Source organism: Agaricus bisporus (genome assembly GCF_000300575.1).
Source record: "Agaricus bisporus var. bisporus H97 unplaced genomic scaffold AGABI2scaffold_6, whole genome shotgun sequence".
Classification (NCBI taxonomy): domain Eukaryota; kingdom Fungi; phylum Basidiomycota; class Agaricomycetes; order Agaricales; family Agaricaceae; genus Agaricus; species Agaricus bisporus.
Genome location: NW_006267369.1, coordinates 345529 through 367076, shown reverse-complemented (window position 1 = coordinate 367076; position 21548 = coordinate 345529). Strand labels below are relative to the sequence as shown.

Here is a 21548-nt window from a genome sequence, read left to right as displayed (position 1 = left end):
TTATTTTATAAGGATTCAGCGTGCAAGGTAGTCAAAAGTCGAATTTAAGTGACAATGTTCATTCATCAACATATAAGTATGCAAAGAATCACATATATCTCTCTCATTCCTCGTCCGATCAGCGAGATGTTTTTTCTATTAGATAGCCCCCATTAAGGGGCACATATGCGCTCACAACGCGCTGCGAGCGCTCCAGCGGAAGCCCGGGCAAATGCGATATAATGGTCAAAAAGGGCTAGATTATAAATTATATAGGATATTCCTGTGCAATCTTGATGTTAAATCCTCAAAGGAATATATACTAGCTTAGGCGAGGTATAAGACTCATATACTGTGTCATATTGGGGCTCAAGAATGTGTACAGTATTCATGATTTACTATACCAACCCTCAGAAGATATATGTGAATTTGCTCCGGCAATACTGATGTATCTGCTTCATAAATAGCATATATATAGTCCTAACAACAATATGCATAGTCCTATAAATTTTTGCGAGGAATTTACCTGCAGGGGGAGTGGGAAACGGCTGCCGAGTGTTGAGCCAACGTGCGTGGGAAATTAATTTTGGGGGAAGGATCAACAAAAGAAGGCGTGGGAAGTGCGGGGGACAGTGACCAGATGCTCCCGCCTGTTGTCTTCACACACTTGGGACCATCAGCAACAACGATCAGCCCTGATCAATGATGGCCATGAAGAATTCTCACGGGATAGCCCCATCACCCCGGCAAATTGATGCCTATAAGCGGATTAACTCTTTTTGCTTGAACAGGTGACTCGGCAGTACTATGATTCTGTCACATGACCTTATCAGATCGAGTATTGAGGTACTGTAGGAGAACAGTAACACAATACTCGTCCTTCTTTTAGAAGGAGAGTACCGTGGTACTGTAGGAGCACAGTAACACAATACTCATCCTTCTTTTAGAAGGAGAGTACCATGGTACTGCCAGTGTAGGAGAACAGTATCACAATACTCATCCTTCATTTAGAAAGAGAGTATTGTGGTACTGTTGTGACCCTATCGGGTGAGTACCATGATACTGTAGGAGAACAGTATCACAGTACTCATGCCCACCACGGAGTATGACAGTACTGCTGTTGCCCCATTAGAGGGAGTACTCCAATACTATGTTCCTCACAGTACCATGGTACTCATGCTCTACACAGACGGAGAGTACCATGGTACTGGTGTTTTTACCGAGTCCCATGATACTATAGTATTGTTATTCATGATGAATTCGGCATTTAGTAGACTGGATAATACTACAGTACTGCTTAGTAAGACAATATTGAACGACCGGTCGTGCGTGTACAAAACGACCTGTCGTGTGACCCTCATGCGTTATTCGACTGTCACCTATGCGCAGTTCCGGGCCCACTGCGCTCTCACCTGATCGCGCCACACAGAATTAGTCCATCTCTCTATCTTATCACTCATACTTAAAACATCAAAGTAAAAATACTTAGAGCACATATTTTTATACACATAAGCAAAGAAATTATGCAAGGCGTAAAAGAATAAAGAACCAGCATAGTCCGAGTCCCAGAATTTTCAATTCTAATACGAATAATGACTGAATGTCCTTCCACACCCGCCACAAACTGGACATCTGATTTTATCAATAAGTATACTCACCGAACCCTTTCCATTACAACTCCAACACAAGTTTCCACCTATCCTTGCATCACCCGGTGCATAGACAGCAGCACCGGGGGGAGGACCTCCGTATCCCGATACCAGGGTTGTCGATGATCCTCGGTTATTGTAACCACCCATAGGCGCAGAAGTCTGACCCGGCCGAGGCGGTAGAGCTGGTGTTAAACGTCGAGTAGGACCTGATACATGTCGAGGAAGAGGTTTCTGAAGGTTGATATTTTGGGTGTTGGATGACGATGATGACGAGGAGTAGGAGTAGGCAAGTGGTCCTGAGAAGGGTTTGCCATATTTGAGCCAGCACTTCGTACATGGTCGAAGGGGATCGTAATGCTTGTATCCCGTGTTATAGCCTGCAAAACACATTCATGTGCAACAGAACTACCAGATGATGAAAGTACTCACATTTATCGCAATGGTGACCCTTCGGATAGACCAGAAGTTGTCCTTGGTGAAGGAGCGGTCTACCCGGAACGGGTGAAGTAGTCGGTCCATCCATCGGACGTTGACTTTGATTCTCAGAATTTTGAGTACCAGCCTGCTGCAATAACGACGCATCTCCGGCCCCAGCAGCATAAAAATCTCTAGCGAAATCTGATGGTTCGGAATCCCCAGGATCAGACAAGGAAGATTGGCGACGAGCGGGTAGAGGAGGAGGAGCGTTCTGGGATGAAGGTGGTAGGGGACTGGCAGCTCGAAGAGGGGGAAGATGCCGTGGTTGGCTAGTATTCGGCGCCGAACGTTGTCGACTGCGAGTACCCGTCGTATTTCTTTCGATTTGTGTCGCGATTTCATCAATCGAGTCTGACAACTGTTGCAAAAGACCTCTTCGGCGGCCTGAATTGCCCGTAGGTTGCGGGGTTAATTGAGCAGCTCGTGGTCGGGGTTGTTGGAATTGTTGAGATTGTGGCTGTTGTGCTTGTTGGAACGGCCGAGACGGACCAAACTCGATCGTAGTTTCTCCCTGGAACTCGTCCGCCCTCGCTGTATATGGCGGGGGTTCATCAAGAGGATCGAAAACGCGCGGCGGGTTTCCCGTCGTATGGCTCATCGTTGTTGGAGTGTATGGAGGAGATGAATCGGGGCTTGACGTAGGTGAACTTCCACTCTGGATTTCCAGTGGTTGGACTCTAGAATCAGCCTAGCTCAGCATGGATGTCGAGGTTTGAAAACAGAAAGAAGACAACTACCCGGGTGCTGATATAGGTTACGGACTAGGTGGTGGCCGATGGGAGCAGCTGCGGGCTACTCGTATTCTTAGACATGCACGTGACCCATTACGACCGAACGGCGGCCGCCACGACGAAACACGGTCCACGGCCGATCATGATGAACAGCGGCCGAATCAGTCAAGCCATTGAAATCAGGAAGTTAATGTGATAGCAGGCTGCTCGCCCACCCTCTCCAGTTGATATCTGACTTCACTATTGACATCACGGTGAGCAGTTCTAGCTGTTCGTCGTTCAACTCGTCCGATCTTGAGCGTGAGCACTGAGAGTTTGAGCCAACTACTCCTGTCGAGGTGCTCCGCTACCATGAATCATGATGATATCCGTCTCGCCACATATATGAGCCTCGCTGATAATCTCCGCCGCGGCTAAGAAGACGATATATGCTTGCCACGTACAAAGAACCAGAAGATGAATCCTATTCTCATCGCCTCAGTCTACGTCTCGAAGCTTCGTCTCTCGCGAGTAGCTCTTCTTTGCCACAATAGGCCTTCATACCTACTGGCTCGCGTATTTTTGGCCTCTCGGAGTCTACTAGAGGCACTGGAAATGAAACCTCGATCAGAATGGCCACTTGTCCCCGCAATCCAAAAGTCAATCTGATACCGGTAGAAGAACTATTTGTAGTCTACTGCTAATACTAACACATTAGGGGTGAATGACTCGCCCGGCGCGCCGCCCACAAATTCTATATAAAAAGGGCATACACCTGCTTGGGACATTCGGCAACAGTCATGCAAGCAACCGTCTTCGCTGCTCTTCTCCTCTCTTTTGTTAGCTCTTCCTTTGCCTACTTGGTTAACGTTCCAAACGACCACCAGGGCTGGTCAGCCTATGGTCCTCAGACGTGCGTATGGAATATGAACGCCCTCGTATTTCATGGTTAACTGTAATGTCGTAGTCTCAGCTGGAGCCGTGTCAATACTGATGCCACATCTTTCGCTGTCTTCCTCACCAATCAGGTACGATCGCCATTTATCGGGGAGTGTTAGTGGTACTCACTGTGCATTTGAATTATTAGGACCGCACTGTCCTACTTGAAGACTTCTTAGTCGCTAATTACGTTGATGGCACTCGCCTCACCACCAAAATTTACCCTGGTCGCGGAGGATTTCCAACAGGTCCTCACTTCCGTGTCAACCTCGTGAAGAACGCGAACGAGATACACACCATTTACGCTCAATCAAATGAATTTACCATTCATAACTAGACATGGAAACCAAGAGCCCTAGAGGTTCCCATGAGTCATTTGCTACGTTACTGTTGCAGTGCATTAAAAGTAGTAGGATTTGTGTGTCAAATTATCTTGAGTTCGAAATGATACATCAAACCTAGGCTAATATCGATACCAATGATAGGACCCGCTCTCATTTGCTACCTCCTTGGAATTCTGGATATGGCAATCCAAACCGATTCACTTCCCATCCATTCCTACGATAATCAATCCAAACTTCTTCAAACTTCTTCACATTCTTCCATAATCGTCTCCGATTGCGCGAACAGTCGCTCACATATAATGCGTGAATGAATTGGACGAGAGGAAATTCATGATGAGAAAGGATATCCCAAGTCGTGACTGATTCCATTTCCACTGAAGAGCAATTTAGAGTCAACCACGAAATTAGGGAATTTTTGAAATTGTCCATCTTCTCCGGATCATTTTCGAGAGGGTATATCCAAAACATCTCTCCGGTGGGATCCGGCTTTATAATTTCCCTCAGGACCGGAAAAGCGAATTTAGTGTCCGTAACGAGATCATGCATTCGTTTTGATGCTAGCTTGAGAGTAAGATATGTTGCGACATTGGGAAGCTGACCGAAAATCTCGCTAAGGATTTCGGTCGAGAAGCGGAAGAGAAAGCCGGTAAACGATGAGGTGTGAGACGCGCGAGGGGGCACGTCGAAACCGAAGGTAGTCACTTTAATCAGATTTTCGTTCTCTGAAGCTTCAGGCCACCTAGTACACGCAAAATGAGAATATTGTCATTCTAGAAAGTGTGAATACTCACTCGTGAGGACTTACGAACATCCAGTATCCATAATCATCGTATATGGCTCTTTTCAAATTGTCTTGGTCGTACCCACTTTGCAATGCTGCTGCTGTCTCTCCAGGATAGATTTCTTCGCCATATGGTGTGAGATTGTACTGTGTTTGGCTAAGCTTATTCTCTGCTCCTCCTGGTTCCAGCCAGTCCAGACAACCGTCGTCTTCTATTTCCAAGAAATAAAAATCAGAGACTTGAAACAATGAGAGATGCTACTCACTCCTCCCGGTCTTCCTCGAGTTAATGATTTCCCATAATTCTCCTACGAAAGACAGTCGACGCTCATCCCACATCGGTGGTAGTGTCGCTCGATCAATCCAACCCTCTAAAAACTTGAAACAACAAATCGACAAGAAAAAATTTCCGAAACCGCTTTGAAATGAAGCGCCTGTTCTTGACATATCTCGCGTCTTATATTCAATCCCCACCTCCTCAGTATCAGAGCCATTCTTTCGATACACCGTCTGAAATTCACCACATTCTGGGTCATCCACCCATCGTTTGTTCACGAATTGACCATCAGGGAAAATGAATTTCACCGTTGGATCATCCACTCCTTTCCGAGGCGTGTTGCCGTCGTCGTCAAAATATCCGATTGCAATACACCGAAAGAAAGCTAGAGACAATTCACTGAAATCTTGAGGATCTTCTTCTTCAAAAATCGCTTCTAAGTAAGCCTCCAACTCCTTCTTCGTTTCACAAGTTGGAAGGGCAGATAGAATGTTGGGGAAATGGTCAAGAAGAGCATCAGCCAATCCCTCGGCCACAAGATCAGGGTCTGACGTGAACTCGCTAGGACCGATGGGAGCCACTCCACATAAGAAACAGACTTCGTCAAAATGGCCCATACCTGGCGGCAGGAGGTAGTAAGAGGTTGCGGGAGGTGTGGGCACGATTGAAATGCGTTATTACGTCCATGACCCACGTGCATTCCCTTTATGAGCGGTGAAATTATATGATTGGTGGTCACCTTTGGTCCTTCTCCAGAAGAGACCGTGAGCACACATACCCATCAGAACTGACACTTTCACTATATCCCTCATGATCAGCTATGTTCCTGATAGTGATAGCATAAAATACAAAACGACTTGACTCAAACCCGCCGTGCACTGGCGTGCAGCGGCCAACACAAGTGAACATGAACAAATAAATAACGGTGCGGAAAGGCAGGAATGGCGAAAAGATGATAAGAATAGAATCGGGGGAAAAGACTAAAAAGGAAGTAGAATGTTTGACCTTGGATGGCATACTCCATACTCAATATCGTAGTATCTGTTCACTCCCGGTGTTGAAGCACCTCAGTATTCAAATCATCATTGAGCAGCTGCTTGCTCTTCTACATCACCACCACCTGAAGCGCCTCTGCTTCGTTCCACTGCCCCTGTTTCCTGTATGTCGACGCAAGACTGGCCATGCTTGTGAGCGTGTCAGGATGATCATCACCGAGCAGCTGCTTGCTCTTCTCCATCACCACCACCTGAAGCGCCTCTGCTTCCTTCCACTGCCCCTGTTTCCTGTACGTAGACGCAAGATTGGCCATGCTTGTGAGCGTGTGAGGATGATCATCACCAAGCACCCGCTTGCTCTTCTCCATCACCACCACCTGAAGCGCCTCTGCTTCGTTCCACTGCCCCTGGTCCCGGTACGTAGACGCAAGATTGGCCATGCTTGTGAGCGTATGAGGATGATCATCACCGAGCAGCTGCTTGCTCTTCTCCATCACCACCACCTGAAGCGCCTCTGCTTCGTTCCACTGCCCCTGGTCCCGGTACGTAGACGCAAGATTGGCCATGCTTGTGAGCGTATGAGGATGATCATCACCGAGCAGCTGCTTGCTCTTCTCCATCACCACCACCTGAAGCGCCTCTGCTTCGTTCCACTGCCCCTGGTTTGAGTATGTAGACGCAAGATTGGCCATGCTTGTGAGCGTGTGAGGGTGATCATCACTGAGCAGCCGCTTCCTCTTCTCCATCACCACCACCTCAAGTGCCTCTGCTTCCTTCCACTGCCCCTGGTTCCAGTATGTCGACGCAAGACTGGCCATGCTTGTGAGCGTGTCAGGATGATCATCACCAAGCACCCGCTTGCTCTTCTCCATCACCACCACCTGAAGCGCCTCTGCTTCCTTCCACTGCCCCTGGTTCGAGTATGTAGACGCAAGATTGGCCATGCTTGTGAGCGTGTGAGGATGATCATCACCAAGCACCCGCTTGCTCTTCTCCATCACCACCACCTCAAGCGTCTCTGCTTCCTTCCACCGCCCCTGTTCAAAGTACACAAGTGCCATACCCCTCAAAACCGAAGGCGTCATCTGTTCTGGATCAACCGAGGCTCTGGAGCTGGAGATATGCTGCAAAAGTTGGCGTCGATACTTGTAGTCCTGGTCGTCGAATGTCCAAGGAATTGATAGGCCAATGATGCTGAGTACGCATTTCTGCATGAGCTGCTTGTTTCCTTCCATGGTGCTACGACTCCATTGTTGCACTAGTGGATGAATGCTGTAGGTGTGATTTCGAGCATCATATTCAATGAGCGAATATGAACGAAGATGCTCGATGACCTGCTTGAAGTCCCAAGACCAGCCTGGACCTCGTTTTCCCAGCTCGTTCAACAACTCGTTCACTTTGTTTTGTAGTTCGGGATCCTCCAGTTGCTCTTCAGACGATGCCGCCTTTTCGAACATTTCCTCCGAGATTCCTTCGTGATTTAGCATGGAGAAAATTTGGAGCAAAGATCTCGCTGGCGCGCCAAGTTTGTCGTAGCTCAAACTCCACGTCGCATACACCGCTCGTTCGTATGGATCTTCTCTTTGGAACTCTTTATTCTGTAACAGTTTGTCGTGGTGACGTCGATAGAATTCTCGATATTCGCCTAATGACAAGCGGCAATGAATGTAAGCGCCGGCTTGGGAAATAGCCAAAGCAAAGTTATGGAGTTCCTGTCTCGTGCTTCAGACTCAAAGTGTTTTCTAAAGAAACGAAAATGAGAAGACGAACCTGTACAATTGCCTCTGCCAGCACTTTATTTTCATCGCTCTCTTCTGCCCGAGCCCGATCCAGCAGCAGGTTTGTTGCGTCTTCGTGCTCCATCGCACCAACTTTTGCATCCCCGTCTTTCGCAGAGAGAAGGCGAAGCTCATGGTTACGTGTTGTAACCAGGATGTTTCCAGATCGACACTGAGGAATGAATTCATTCATTTTCAAGTTCACATCGTCCGCGTTGTCGAAGAAGAGAAGCCAGTTCCCCTCGCGCTGGCTTGCAAGCCAATGGAGACTCGCATCCACTGATCGCTCTGTATTTCCTAGAGCGATGGCCTCAAGGTCTGTTCGAAGAGTTTGTTCATTGGTCGCGTCAATGTAGAAGACGTTGGAGAAGCTGGAAATTGAACATATAAATTGTCGCCAGTTGCAAATTTGTAGAGAGTAGGATCATACCAGGTTGATTCTTGCACAAATTTGAAAGCAATTTGGGTCTTGCCGGAACCCCCAAGGCCATGCAAAACGAAGACGCGTCGAGAACCATCCCCCACCTCAAAATATCTGCGCATCTTATCAAGGATTTCCCCTCGTCCCATGAATGGTTGCACAGGGAGCGGGCAACGCTTTCGTTCCCTGACTTGTGGGACCAATTCTTTTGGAGGCGTAGGGGTAACTAGGGTAACGAGATTAGATTATTATGAAGATCTACACGAGCAATTTTTCCATACTGAGTTGCTCGAGTGGAAGCTGCCCTCTCGGGTCTCTGATCGCACTAACCAACAAGGCAAGCCTCCCAACGACCTCCTCCTTCCTCATATATTGCATTGTATGAGCCTCCACATTGCTCAGTTTCTCCCATTCGGAAAGTTCTATTCCCTGCATTCCCTGGTCGACGTTTAGTCGAAAGTAGGTGTTCGGCAACTTGGAGAAACGGCGCAACACATCTTCGTGTGTTGATTCGCAGTCGGTGGTTATTCTTTTTAACGCATCGATGACGTCGGTCGGTAGGATTTGTTGCCATAGCCCAGGTTTCTTGATCTCGTTTACTCCGGCCTGTCCGGTGCCAATGCTCACCAAGCACCCGATTTGACGAGCACCAAATAGAACATTGGCTTCTTCCAGTACCACCTGACTCGGATTATTGCGACCTAGTCCGCCATCGATAAAGGGTTGGTCCCGCCCAATTATAACGCGCTTAAAAAACGTGGGTGCTGCAGACGTCGCTCGAGCGGCCTCCCAAATCTTGCAATTTGAATGCGTTTCACTAGACTGGTATGTCCTAAAAAGCACTGGAATGTCCATGTTGTGGGCGTTCTTTGCACAGACGAAACTAATAAATCTTCGAATTCAATCTCCAAATGAATGGAAGAGTAAGTAATATACTCACGTCCGGCAGACTCCAGCTTGGTCACCCTCTAATAAGGGTGACTCTGAATCACCAGTTACGGTCTTCACGACAGATTTCATGGCTGCTTCGAGTGTTGTCGCTCTGAATTTTCCGTCTCCCCATAGCTTCATAGCGGAGAAGACTTGTTTTGACAGGTCATCGTAGTTTTTAATTGCCGTGTCTACATCCATCCGAAGACGCCCAAGCATTAAAGCAATTATCCTGTAATATACATGTGAGTAACATGAGACGATTGTAGATGCATAACTCAACGCACCCTCCAGTACTAGTACCACCAATCAGATCGAAGTAATCGCACGGCTTCGGGAGTGCGCTAAGAGGTTTTTCGCCGTCCTTCTTCCGTTTCTCGTTCTCCTCAAACATCAGCTTGTGCATAACTTCTTTGAGGATGAGTAGTTCTGAAAGTCCACGAATCCCACCGCCATCTGTTCAGAGGTCACTAGTTAGCGACTCTATCGGTGAGAGAGTGCAAACAGACGCACATACCTAGCGCAAGAAGCCTCAAAGGTGGTCCTTCTGCAGAAGAAGTCATTGTTAAGACCAAGGAGAGGCTGTGAGATATGCACGCACCCAAACTTTCACACGGAAAGGCGCTGTACCCTTTGCTGCAACAACTGGTTATTGATATTATCGGAAGCAAAGGAGGACCCAGAACGCCGATCGGGATCCCGAATTTCTTGTGCTGGATAACATCCTGTGTAGAAACAATGAGATCGGGATGTCGTGTGGTGTGACGAATTGAATTTTCATTGTTTGTTTTCGGACCGTTGACTCTCTATTTGTTCCTGTTTGATAACACCTCGAAACTGTGATTCTAAGTACCACAAGTGTGTGCCGTGCGGATTCAGTTTTTCTGCCACACGGTCTTTGGTCATTCCCCGCCTGCTAGTGCCCTGCCCTCGCCCCCAGACAGCCCCTCCTCCGGCCCCGGCTTCTCCCCCTCAACAAACTATCAACCTTCCGCCCATCCACAGCCGTAGCTCTCCGCTCCGGTCTCTTCAACTCTCCCGATACCTTCTCCCTCTTCCGCAGCGAGGCGACCGACCGTTTCCTCAAATGGCGCAAAGTCGAGCGTATGGTCATGCGCATCAAGCCCAGGCCTTCTCAGCATTCTCGCCTTTGTACTTTGAAGACGTCGACGTCGACTTTGACACGATGGGATAGAGAGGAGCAGGAAATGTAATTTCTTTCTTCTTTTTCTCCGGATGTTGCTAAACGTGCTAGAAGTGGTGTCGCAAAGTCGATATCAGATTTCTCCGACGATCCTCGAACCTTCACAGCCCGAAGAGGAGGATCAGAGTCTCCCAGGTGATGGTACTTCACGCACAATCAGCGGCGAAGGTTAATGGAGAGTCTGAAGGCAATTTCTGCTTCTTAAGCGAGTGAATGATGGTTTTTCTGAGGTAACATATAGCTCTGAAGCACGAGAAATAGTGTCAGTCCAATATTGATGGATTTGGGCTTCGAGCGCGAGGCAGGTGTAGAGAGCAAACACAAACACTGCAAAAAAAAGGCGCAGGAGGAGAGGAACAGCGGGCTGGACAGGGTAGGAAGCGATCCAACGTGGGGTGGGTGAGAGACGTGCGTCGGAACCATGGGCTGCAGCAAACCGCGAGGTCCTGTCAGGGTCGGGAAAGAAGGAGGACAAACGGTGGACATGGCCAATGATGAAGGAACGGACGGAGATGACGGAGATGATTCTGAGGGAGAAGAGGGCGGGGATGCTTGGTTAGAGGGCGGAGGCGCTGCGGAAGTTGGAGCAGATAATCAGCAGAGGACCGACGGCAGCAAAATACTAAGGGATGGGGGGGCAGAGCACCGAAACAAAGCCAATAGCGCAGTCGATGGCGAATACGATGAGGGTGACGAATACGATGAGGGTGACGAATACGATGAGGGTGACGAATACGATGAGGGTGACGAATACGATGAGGGTGACGACGAGGACGACGAGGCTGATAGTTGAATCAACAGGGCAAGTCCCGCACGTATCGTGTATCCTATAGTAGAAAGTTGCAGAGGCGTGAAAAAAAAATGGGCGCATGTGTTCAACTTTGGGTCCACTTGAAAACTGTGCTGGATTAGCCGAACGTCATTTACCCCCTCCTCTTCCGGTCACAGGGAAAGCGCCAGTGAGAGTGATCAGAGCAGTGAACCGGAGCGATTCCGTGTCAGCCAGGGGTCCTTCCCAGTAAAATTACATGGTCAATAGATTGACCGGCGGAGGAGAAACTAGAATTTGCTTCGATGGAGGCAATTGCGAGGGTACTTGGGGAGCGGTTTACTCGGGCCATGAGGCTGAGGAGTGACACGAATGGATGTTTTTCGACGCCTTGATGGAGCCCGAGTTTATTATCAGTAACGAGCCCTTTAGTCCCAGGTTTGGGATCTCATAGCGAAACATAGTCAAATTGGCGGGTAATGGCTGATGAGTTGACTAAGACGGAGACGGTGGTGGTAGATTGGCGGTCAACGATTCTCGCAAGGGGGATGACGGGTTCACAGCGGCCCTATGGTGATAGTGGTGGGGAATCCTTTCGCATGCTCAACGTCCTCCTGTCGTCATCGATTTAATAATCGCATAGAGCGAGGAGTTCATCAGTCATCGAGGTAGACTTCTGCACAAGGCTTGGTGGTGCATTCGTCCTGGCAACTTGAAGATTACGCTGTGGCCGGTTCTCATTAAGACGGCGTTACCCAGAGATTTAACTGGTAACTGACCGGAAGCCGTTCCAGATTTGCCGCTCTCCTCGAAAATCGAAGCAGGTAATTGCCAGCTGGCTGATTCAAGCTGCTGCACTCCAGGGCGGTTAAAGGAGAGAAAAGGCCAAAGCCGCCATCTATACCCCCATTTTCTTTCTCTAGAGGGGGTCGATTAGTCCGTGAAAAAACTGGCAGCTCCTAATTATAACCCACCGGATTGGTGTCCAAACGCATCGGACGGTCGCAAAAAAAGTCACGATGATCCACCGGAGCTGCTAAACTGATTGGGCAGGGTGATGCCATATACCAGCCGCACAGACGGATAAACCAAAGAGACACAGTCGCAACGGCAAGGAAGACAGAACGATAGGTGAGGTGGCACGGGATGCGGCATAATACCACGTGACAAACACACGGGATTGATGTGGCGACAAAAGTTTAATGAATCGAGTCTGGATAAGTCGCGAACTGGTCAGATCATGGTTAATAACACCGGTGATATCGGATAAGACATTACACACTATGCCTTGTTCCATGTATTCGTGATACAATGTAGAAGAAAATAGATAAAGACTTACAAACACGCCTCTCACTTTGATCATCTTTGATGATTAGTATCTCACCGTCTACCGTAACGTTGTGGATGGTATTCCTGCGAACACAGGGAAAATCTGGGAAATTGAGTTTGCTATGATGCCCGAAATAACACTGACATCTAAATTACACGCTCAGTTCGCGTTTCTCATTGGATGATCCTGAGCTTATTCCGCGAGTTTCTGAGCTGTCAGCTCGTGACTCACTGGCGACATTGTGGTCGGAAGAACACCTTGACACCCAGGAACAAAATGTACACCACTGTCTCGTACCGAGGTACGGAGAGTACCATGCATCGCAATGAAGGCAATGACATCTAATCACAAGGAATGCCTGAGACAATAATATGAAGTCCAACTCAATGTGATGGTCTCAAGAGTTGATAAGTCAAAGCCATGGGAGCAGCGAAATCTCGTCTCAACTGCTCAAATGCTTTTTAGATACTCATAAAGTGTCGAAAGGCAGTTCAAGGTCCAAACAAATAAAGAAGAAACACATGTTATTTCTTCAATTTTCCAGGTCACATATTCGGAAGCCATCCAATTCGTACAGACAATTCAACCAGTCGACGAATAATACCGTGTACTTTAAAGTTGATCAAGCTTAGAGACTAAGGTTAATAGGGCTGCAGCCAACAACGAGAAGGCCACCGCTGAAGTTGTTTCCGGTGCAGCAGACCGTTTGCGAAGAGCTATAAACACCTTCGTCAGTTGGATTTATTACTCAATGGTCGAGAGTGCGTACCAATCATTGCCACCACCAATGACGCTGATGGGGTTGCAAGTGAGACCAATGAGGCCTTCAACGGGACCCAAGACAATGCCGAGAAGGCCAGCGAGGAGGGTAACGACGGGGTCACTAGCCTCTTGGAGAGAGTTACCTAGAGAGTAGATGAGAAGATGTTCAAGAGATGTCTCAAGTATACACTTACAGCAGCTGATATCACCGCCAACGGCAGTACACTCATCACCAGTAGCCGGGGGAGGGTCAGTGCGGCGGACAACACTGGCCGCAGCGAGCATGGCGAAGAACAAGACGGTGAGGATGGTAGTGATACGAGCGAACATTGTTAATGAGTTAGTGCTTTGGAAAGTGTTGAGAATTCCTTTGCTGAGGTTTTAGATTGGACTTTCTCGCTCCTTTATACCTTTTCAGAATATGATTTTCTGTCTTTGATCTTTTTTCGTGACCTCGAATGTTGGTCATGAAATTATGACTCGAAGAATTCGGATGAAGGAATCATGACAGGTGGATTGGCGGAGTATCTATCAAGTCCGGTTCGACCCTTCAATCTCCCTCCCAGATTGACATACGCACGAATCTGCACGTATAGCTTTTGGACCGGATTTGCCAAGACCCGATGTGGAGTGTATGATACTCGAACATTTTGCTTGAACTCTCAAGGTCGTTCAGGAAATCTGCAAATCTGGATCTCGAGATAGCCGGCCTTTTTGCTGAAGCGCTGGCTAGTGACTCCCAAAACGCTTGCAAAAAAAAATCGGACCGATGCAATTGACTGAGGTAAACTCAGGTTAGCAAATTGGCCGGGCCTAGGGATTCCTGCTGGATCGCAAGGCACCAATAATTCTATGTCAAATATATTTGGTCAGATCCTAAAAACAATGTATGCCACTGTCGCTATCTCAGTACCGTGTTTCGTCATGAACTGGATATTCGCTGGCTAACTGGCAAAAGAGGTTGGATTGGGGCTGTGGGGCCCGAAATCTCCAGGTGGTGAGATGACGTTGGAAAGCAATCCGGGTCACCCCGAAAGCGTGAACTTCGACCACTGAGTGTAATTGAAGATTTATGGATGTAGTTGTCTGGAGCCACGTAGGACCGCACCGAGAGTAATAAGTAGGAGGAGGAGGATAAGTAATGGGGTCCAATCCGTGGAACGTGTCATGATTAGTCAGTTTGTTCACTCACGGTCATCACTGTGACCGAGCTCGTTCCTGTACTTCGTGATGACGAGTTTGACTCGAGCGCGGGTCGTCGTCATTGGCCTCAAGAAGCAGTGGCAGCTCAAAGTCAAGGGAGCTGCGAACCATCCTCAAACGCTCAAATGCTCTGCGAAAGCTCCTAAAGAGTGGAGAGGAGGTTGAAAAAGTCTACACAAGTCAACATGTAGCAGAACTCTTGTGTCTTTTTTTTCTATTTATATATTACATGAACATAGTCAACTACGGCGCCTTCGAAGGGACCCAGGAGAATTCCGAGAGGATTCACAACGATTCAGATGATGGGGTTAGTGACCTCATAAAGAGCATTGCATGCAGAGTAATTGAGAATGTGTTCAGAGGAAGGCTAACGGTTGTGAACTTACAGGACAACTCTGCTTCTCATAGGGTCTATTTTATCACAGGCGCTCAACTGCTTTCTGATAATTCTGGAAGACCCGAGAAGCGATCACGAATCTGTATTGGTCAACAAACAATGGAGACGCATGCATTTGGTTTTTCGATTTTACAGGTTACATATTCGGAAGACATTCAATTCGTACAGACAATTCAACCAGTTGACTAATAATACCGTGTACTTTAAAGTTGATCAAGCTTAGAGACTAAGGTTAATAGGGCTGCAGCCAACAACGAGAAGGCCACCGCTGAAGTTGTTTCCGGTGCAGCAGACGGTTTGTGAGGTGCTATAAACACGTTCGTGAGTTGTATTTATTATTCAATGGTCGAGAGTACGAACCAATCATTGCCGCCACCGATGATATCGATGCCGCTGCAAGTGAGACCAATGAGGGCGTCGAGGGGACCGAGGACAATGCCGAGAAGGCCAGCAATGGCTTTGACGGCGGGGTCATCGACCTCGGAAACAGAGTTGCCTGGAAAATAGCTGAGAAAGATATTCGAAGCATGGTCCAGGTATACACTTACAGCAGTTGACATCACCGCCAACGGCAGTGCACTCTTCGCCAGTAGTAGGCTTGTCAGTGCGGGGAACGGCACTGGCCGCAGCGAACGTAGCGAAAAACAAGACAGTGGAGACGGTAGAGAGACGAGCGAACATTGTTACTGAGGATGAAGTTGGTGCTTTGGGAATGCTTAGAGTTCCTTTGCTGAGGTTCTAGGTAGGAAATCCTCGCCCATTTATACGTTTGCGAAGTAGTAATTTCTCATGTGGAGACCTCTTTCAATTGTTTTTGTTCCCTAGAAAGTTGTATGGCGAACTCTGTATTCATGGCAGACGAGGTGCCAAGTCCCGTCGGCTATCCCCTTTCGATTTCCCTTGTCAATTGACATGGGAAGAATTGACAGTATTAGCGAATATCTGAGGTGAGTTCTATGATACTCCAACAATCTACTCGAACTTACTGACTTGTTTAGAAAATATGAAATCTGGACCTCAAAATAACCATCCTCCTTGCGAAACTCATTCTGGGGCCTGTACGGCACCCTTATGCTTGAACTTGAGAGCCCTGGAAGCGCATGCCGCATTAAATGAGTTCGAAGAGAATTCAGATTATTCGAGAATGCGAACTGGTCTCTCTCCATGCCGGATTGAGCAAGTAGCGCTTCACCGCGACACCGCTGTTATCCTTCCAAACAAATTTACCGCAGCGGCAACATTGTCCTACACTCCCCTATTACTTTCTCTATTCAATACTGCAACTCACACGGGCTCAGGCCAGGAAGTGTGGACTGTGGAGCATCGAGCTGTTGCCGTACAGTCTAAATTATTGTCGGATATAGGAATCAGTCAGCCTCCGGGTCAGATCTTGACATTTACCGGATCTCTGGAGCGTAATCTCATCTTCTTGTGTCCGATATGGTTAGGCAAAAAATTGATAAGGCACTGTCAGGTAAGTATTGTGTTATGGGTCAGGGTGAGCCCGCTTATATCTAGATCAATCTGGCAAACGTAATCGGATGGGTTCGACTGATTTCAGTTTATCGGCGTTCAACGTTTAGCGTTCAACACTCACGCTACTTGCTTGGCACGGTTCTCGAAACCACTCGTCGAACGCATAGTGCATAACATGTTTCCTTTTCGGTTGTGATGACACGGATGGTTTAGTACTGTAGGGAGAGATTGCCGCGGCCTTTACTAATTTTAAATAGCCATCATATTCACGAAGAACGAGAAAAATGAAGGGGAAGAATGTGGCCTGGATAAACCAAATGGTGATAATTTGAATTTGATGCTCCTCTCGTACCGTTTCTTTTCGAACAGCAGTCGGATTACAGTACCACCTACGCAATTAAGTGTGGCTCCCCGATCAAACATTGAATATTGAATAGTGAAGTATACTCACGATGGCTCCGCCCAGCGTTTGATCAAATCTTCCAAGAGGCTTGTTTGTTATTCCTCTCTTTACAGAGGCGGGGATGGCATGACGGGATTGGACTAACCACTTCCAAACTGGATCGAAGTAAACCAATTCACCCTCGCAAGGATAGACGGGTCAAAGAGCCTGCGGAGACGTTCAATAACTTCCAGGACAGTGGTAACGTTACGCTATTGTCATCGAAGAATTGAAGGGACAAATTCTTTCATATGGCTCCAGAATTGGCGATGACGTTCGCAACCTCAGAAGTAGTACGGAGGCACGATTATTGGTCAGATACCTGGTGAATTCGTTTCGCAAGTTTGGACAACAGAGAGAATTTGTCGGGGAAATGCTCGAGAATATGGCATCAGTCGCGGCTGCAAGATCAGGGTCTGACGTGAACTCGCTAGGACCGATAGGAGCCACTCCACATAAGAAACATATTTCATCAAAGTTGCCCATGCCTGGTGGCAGGAGGTAGTAAGAGGGTGCGGTAGGCGTAGACACGGCTGAAAGGCGCTACGCCCACTGCGACCCAGTGTATTCCTCTCACTTCAATGATTATCGCAATATTCTTGATGTTCTTGATGCAAGTTGACTTGAGACCAGGTTGGCACAGCCAAATATGAATGTCGTAGCTTGTTGTTAAGACGATGAGAGAGAACCAGCACATTGAACGCGAATGAGAGTTGATCGCAGTGACGAGGGACTCCCATCAAAATTTGATTCGGCCGGGACCGAGCTCGGGGTCATCATGAGTTATTACTTTCTATTTCAAACCAATCTATCAATCTAACTTCCATCCAAAGTTGCGTGATAGTTGCCTGATGCCGCACATGGTGAAGGAATCAAAGGATTGATACTACGTTGAGAAAAAATACACGATAACCAGCAAGCAAGTACGTCGCCGTTAGAATACCGAAAATTCCTATCCTATTATAGATCAAGCACGATAGCTTCTATCGCTGAAGTAGGGGGAGATGAGAGTCTGCAAGGTGGAACCCTCATCATGATCATGACTATCATCAAGAAAAGGTCCAAAAAGATATCAAATCCGAAATGATGTTACAATCAAATTCTACTAATGTCGAGAGCAACCAAATCGTAGAGGACGTTACACAGCCCCTTTCTCCCACCGCGGAAATGGCAGCTCAGTGGACTAGCGAGAGAAACGCATGAGAGTTGGCCTCTACACAGATTCAATTTTACTTACCTTACGAGTTGAAACGCCGGACCCGTACCATCCTTCAGCTTCATCCCTCGTCTCTTCTTCAGCTTTCGAAATTCTACTCCTACCCCTGATACAAAGCACAAACAACGCAAGCGAGAGCAAGGCCTGCACGCCCAGGAAAGCGCATTGTGCTTTTTCAGCCTTCAGACCCAAAGGGAAGGACACTTCCTTCTCTTTATCACTTGGAATCATACTTGATGTTCCGTGCATTGAAACCTCTACGGTCATTCCAAATCCGATAATAGTGAGGACGGCCAGAATGACGATTGAGAACAGTGAGGCGGTGGAATAAAATGGCCCCGAGGGAACAAACTTGTGAGAGCCACCGCCGCTTTTGTTAGTGCTAGCGGCTATAAGTGCGGCATCGTTCCATTCTTGACTTGATGAGGAGGAGCGATGGTGTCGATGATAGGAAGGTAGTGGTGTTTTAGGCATCTTCATGCTGGCTTTAAGGATGAAATAACGGCGCTTCCAAGGTATCTTGGGTCGAGATGTAGTAGGACGGCGAAATTCATGTAGGAAGAGGATCATAATGTGATAGACGAGCCCCAAAGCCCCGACAATCCAATTAGTCCAGATTAAGAGGAGTCCAAAGTTGACTTGGGCCAAGCCCAAAACCACAGCACTGATCAATATAGAAAAAATATGAAGGAAAGTCGTCAAAGTGAAGAACATAATGTTCTAAAGTTATCTGGAAGCTTGAAGATGGAATAAAGGTTCGGCGTCGATCCGAGTGAAGAAATAAGATAACGAATAAGCAAACGAGCCCCAGGCTGAAGAAGGTGAACACAATATGCGACCATCAGAACTAGCAGAGAGATTCGGTTTTATAAAGCAACACTCGGCGCTTAACAAACGCACGAATATAGTATACATTTCCCTCTTTCCAAAGTATGGGAACCAATGAGGACGCTCATCTGGACAGTTGAGACGTGATTACAGTAAAAATCTCTGCAGGGGTTCGACGACATCATGCATCAACGTCAACTTGGTAGATGTGTGTTAAGTTCGCTGATTTGACTCCTATCATCATGATCCAGCTGATCCAGCCGCATCATATTTTTAGATCTATTTATCGTGTCTCGTAAGTCAAACGTAGAAGACGTAGGGTAGAACATAACAGAAGCGACAAAAGAAAACCATGCTCCGAATATCCAATTTATGACGCAACGCAAGGGACCCTCGATTAACATTAAAAGCCATAACTTAGGGTATCTACAAAAAGTGAGCTAAGTTTAGATGGGAAATCACAAAACCTCTAGCATCCTCTAAACGAGTTCCAAAATCTATCCATCAATCAAAACATGCGAAATAACACTCCGAGAATCCCCACGATCGCCAACATCCGTAAGAGCAGATTATTTGACATTTGAGTATCCTCAGGTGACCACCAACGAACCTCCGACCATAGCAAGGGACCGAACACTACACATGCTTTCCAGAACTAAAACCAATTATCAAGCATTGAACAGAAAGGAAATAGATAATGATACGCACCACTTGAACGCTCTTGACCAAAAGGAAAGGGTATTGATCTAGACTTGGAATGGCGTAGACAGGTTTTACTCCTGGTTGAGATATCACACGAGGATGTGTGAACATCACCCAGATGGAATAAAATGCAACAGCGAAGAAGTGATACGCGAGGAGAAGAACAGAGGGCGCGATACCCGAGAGCAGTGATACAGGTCCGTTGATACATTCGCCACCGCACTCGAAATATTTAAAGCATCCCGTCCTCAGCACGGCGAGTAATTCATCTATAGTCAATTTAGTGATACAGTTCCACGTCTCCCACAAGAGGACGACTCACCATCAGCGCCGAATAAGTCATATAAAGCGAAACTGAGGATGTTGACTGTCGAGGCAAGAGGTTTCCGTCGCCAATGCCATTTGTGTAACAATCGTTGTATGCTCTTAAGGTTACTCCAATCGTCAACTTTTGCGAGCATCGATCGCAATAGGACAACGTCATGCAGAGCAACAGTCATACCACCACCGGTCAAAGGGTGTCGCATATTCCATGCATCACCGAGGAGAATGACACCAGGCTTAGTTGCTGATGAGCTTTGGGATACCGGTGGAAGGAACGAATTGGGCATGCGTCGTAATCGGTCCTTCTGGAGAGCTTTTTCGATGGCTGGTTGGAGAGATGAGGGAAGTTGAGGGACGATGTGAGTCAGAATATGCGTCTATAAAACCTATATCAACGGGTTGAGAACGACGGTGTGAAAGATGCGATACCTTCAGGTCCGCAGGTAGGGGATTTCTAATGTCGATGAGAATGCGCGTATCATGCTCCGAGATTTGGTACATTAGTACCGGCCCAGAGCCTTTGATGAGGGCGACAGTTCCACAATTGGGCATAGGTAGGGCCACGTCTTCGAGGATGGCACCGCAAAAGTGGCTATTCGTTGTGGGTTTAACTGATGCACGGCCCATGACTGCGCTCCGGAAATTTGAGAAACATCCATCTGCAATAATCACCAGGCCAGCACGGTATTCTTCCTTTAACTCCTCTTCCTGTAGTTTCTTGGTCGTTTTCACCCCTACAACTCGGCCTTCCTCTTCGATCAACCCTGTGGCCGTCGCCTCGATTAAATCCACGCCTGCAGCACGCTTTGCAGCAGCACGTAGAGACATGACGAACCGTCCGTGGTGCATACCGCGGCCTTCATACCCACTCGGATACGGGATACGCACAGACCTGGGGTTATCCAGGACACAATATCCGTACGTCGGTATCGCGTCTATACCCTCGATACATTTCTCTAGGCCGAGTTTCCGAAGGGCCATAACACCGCCTGGTTGCAGAAGTTCCCCAACAATCCGGTCTGGTTCCGCAAGTGATCGTTCCAACAAAGCAATCCGAGGTTTTCTGGACCCAGGCAACGTGGAGAGACCATGGGCAAGAGCAGGGCCAGCGATTCCTGCGCCGACAATAACGACGTCGTAATGGGGCATGGTGAAGACAAAAAATGTGGAGGTGCGCAAGTGTGCGCTTGTTTTTGAATAAATCCGCCGGCGACTAAAGTGGTCCCATTTCCGAATTTGCCATTTTAGGAAACCCAATTTTCTAGGCCACAACGCAAGTCAAGAGTCCACACAAGTGTTTTGAAGTTAAGAAGACAAAATAGAGCCCTTCTTGTTTTGAAAATTTGAGAAAAAACAACCAAACCAAAAAATTTTGTGTCCGATGTGAGCAAAGACGGGCAAAAATCAGATCTTATATGTTATATATATAATGAGCAAAAAAGTAAATTCAACAGATCTCCGAAGGAGAAGTGGTTCCAAAGATTGTAACGCAGCATTAGATGAGGAACCTACACGGAATCCCCTAGTAAAAGGCGAGGGGATTGTCTGATTGAAGATTCCTCTGCTGCCACAATAATACTGGTGTGACATTCCATCACATGCTCATGAGTTT

At 47.5% G+C, this 21548-nt stretch overlaps 9 protein-coding genes across 9 annotated transcripts; 2 read left to right on the top strand and 7 right to left on the bottom strand.

Moving 5' to 3' along the window:
• Positions 1 to 1413: 1413 nt before the first annotated feature.
• Positions 1414 to 2876, bottom strand: AGABI2DRAFT_193062 (hypothetical protein). Its single transcript, XM_006461582.1, has 3 exons — positions 2846 to 2876; positions 2061 to 2785; positions 1414 to 2008 (listed from the first exon to the last, which is right to left on the bottom strand). Exons 2-3 carry the CDS (start codon positions 2704 to 2706, stop codon positions 1560 to 1562), a joined length of 1095 nt encoding a protein of 364 aa, XP_006461645.1. The 5' UTR covers positions 2707 to 2785; positions 2846 to 2876; the 3' UTR covers positions 1414 to 1559.
• Positions 2877 to 3318: 442 nt separating this feature from the next.
• Positions 3319 to 4413, top strand: AGABI2DRAFT_193061 (fruit-body specific protein D). The gene is made up of 3 exons (XM_006461581.1): positions 3319 to 3731; positions 3783 to 3846; positions 3906 to 4413. Exons 1-3 carry the CDS (start codon positions 3619 to 3621, stop codon positions 4092 to 4094), a joined length of 366 nt encoding a protein of 121 aa, XP_006461644.1. The 5' UTR covers positions 3319 to 3618; the 3' UTR covers positions 4095 to 4413.
• A 1851-nt stretch (positions 4414 to 6264) lies between these two features.
• AGABI2DRAFT_70709 (hypothetical protein) lies at positions 6265 to 8194 on the bottom strand (the record flags this gene model as incomplete). The annotated part of the gene is made up of 2 exons (XM_006461580.1): positions 6265 to 7479; positions 7931 to 8194. Coding segments are annotated over 2 exons (1479 nt in total), but the record flags the coding sequence as incomplete, so codon positions are not given.
• A 417-nt stretch (positions 8195 to 8611) lies between these two features.
• On the bottom strand, positions 8612 to 9846 carry AGABI2DRAFT_151295 (hypothetical protein; the record flags this gene model as incomplete). Its single annotated transcript, XM_006461579.1, has 4 exons — positions 8612 to 9236; positions 9294 to 9515; positions 9571 to 9739; positions 9801 to 9846. 4 exons carry the CDS (start codon positions 9844 to 9846, stop codon positions 8612 to 8614), a joined length of 1062 nt encoding a protein of 353 aa, XP_006461642.1.
• Positions 9847 to 10750: 904 nt separating this feature from the next.
• AGABI2DRAFT_178709 (hypothetical protein) lies at positions 10751 to 11280 on the top strand (the record flags this gene model as incomplete). Its single annotated transcript, XM_006461578.1, has 1 exon — positions 10751 to 11280. Exon 1 carries the CDS (start codon positions 10909 to 10911, stop codon positions 11278 to 11280), a length of 372 nt encoding a protein of 123 aa, XP_006461641.1. The 5' UTR covers positions 10751 to 10908.
• Positions 11281 to 13094: 1814 nt separating this feature from the next.
• AGABI2DRAFT_193057 (hydrophobin) lies at positions 13095 to 13715 on the bottom strand. Its single transcript, XM_006461577.1, has 3 exons — positions 13543 to 13715; positions 13356 to 13491; positions 13095 to 13302 (listed from the first exon to the last, which is right to left on the bottom strand). Exons 1-3 carry the CDS (start codon positions 13676 to 13678, stop codon positions 13215 to 13217), a joined length of 360 nt encoding a protein of 119 aa, XP_006461640.1. The 5' UTR covers positions 13679 to 13715; the 3' UTR covers positions 13095 to 13214.
• Positions 13716 to 15036: 1321 nt separating this feature from the next.
• AGABI2DRAFT_178707 (hypothetical protein) lies at positions 15037 to 15671 on the bottom strand. Its single transcript, XM_006461576.1, has 3 exons — positions 15497 to 15671; positions 15309 to 15444; positions 15037 to 15255 (listed from the first exon to the last, which is right to left on the bottom strand). The coding sequence occupies exons 1-3, from the start codon at positions 15627 to 15629 to the stop codon at positions 15168 to 15170; spliced, it is 357 nt and encodes a 118-aa protein (XP_006461639.1). The 5' UTR covers positions 15630 to 15671; the 3' UTR covers positions 15037 to 15167.
• A 2171-nt stretch (positions 15672 to 17842) lies between these two features.
• AGABI2DRAFT_222457 (hypothetical protein) lies at positions 17843 to 18900 on the bottom strand. The gene is made up of 2 exons (XM_006461575.1): positions 18104 to 18900; positions 17843 to 18049 (listed from the first exon to the last, which is right to left on the bottom strand). Exons 1-2 carry the CDS (start codon positions 18794 to 18796, stop codon positions 18005 to 18007), a joined length of 738 nt encoding a protein of 245 aa, XP_006461638.1. The 5' UTR covers positions 18797 to 18900; the 3' UTR covers positions 17843 to 18004.
• Positions 18901 to 19283: 383 nt separating this feature from the next.
• AGABI2DRAFT_205454 (hypothetical protein) lies at positions 19284 to 21085 on the bottom strand (the record flags this gene model as incomplete). Its single annotated transcript, XM_006461574.1, has 4 exons — positions 19284 to 19565; positions 19619 to 19881; positions 19935 to 20313; positions 20366 to 21085. 4 exons carry the CDS (start codon positions 21083 to 21085, stop codon positions 19419 to 19421), a joined length of 1509 nt encoding a protein of 502 aa, XP_006461637.1. The 3' UTR covers positions 19284 to 19418.
• Positions 21086 to 21548: the final 463 nt, after the last annotated feature.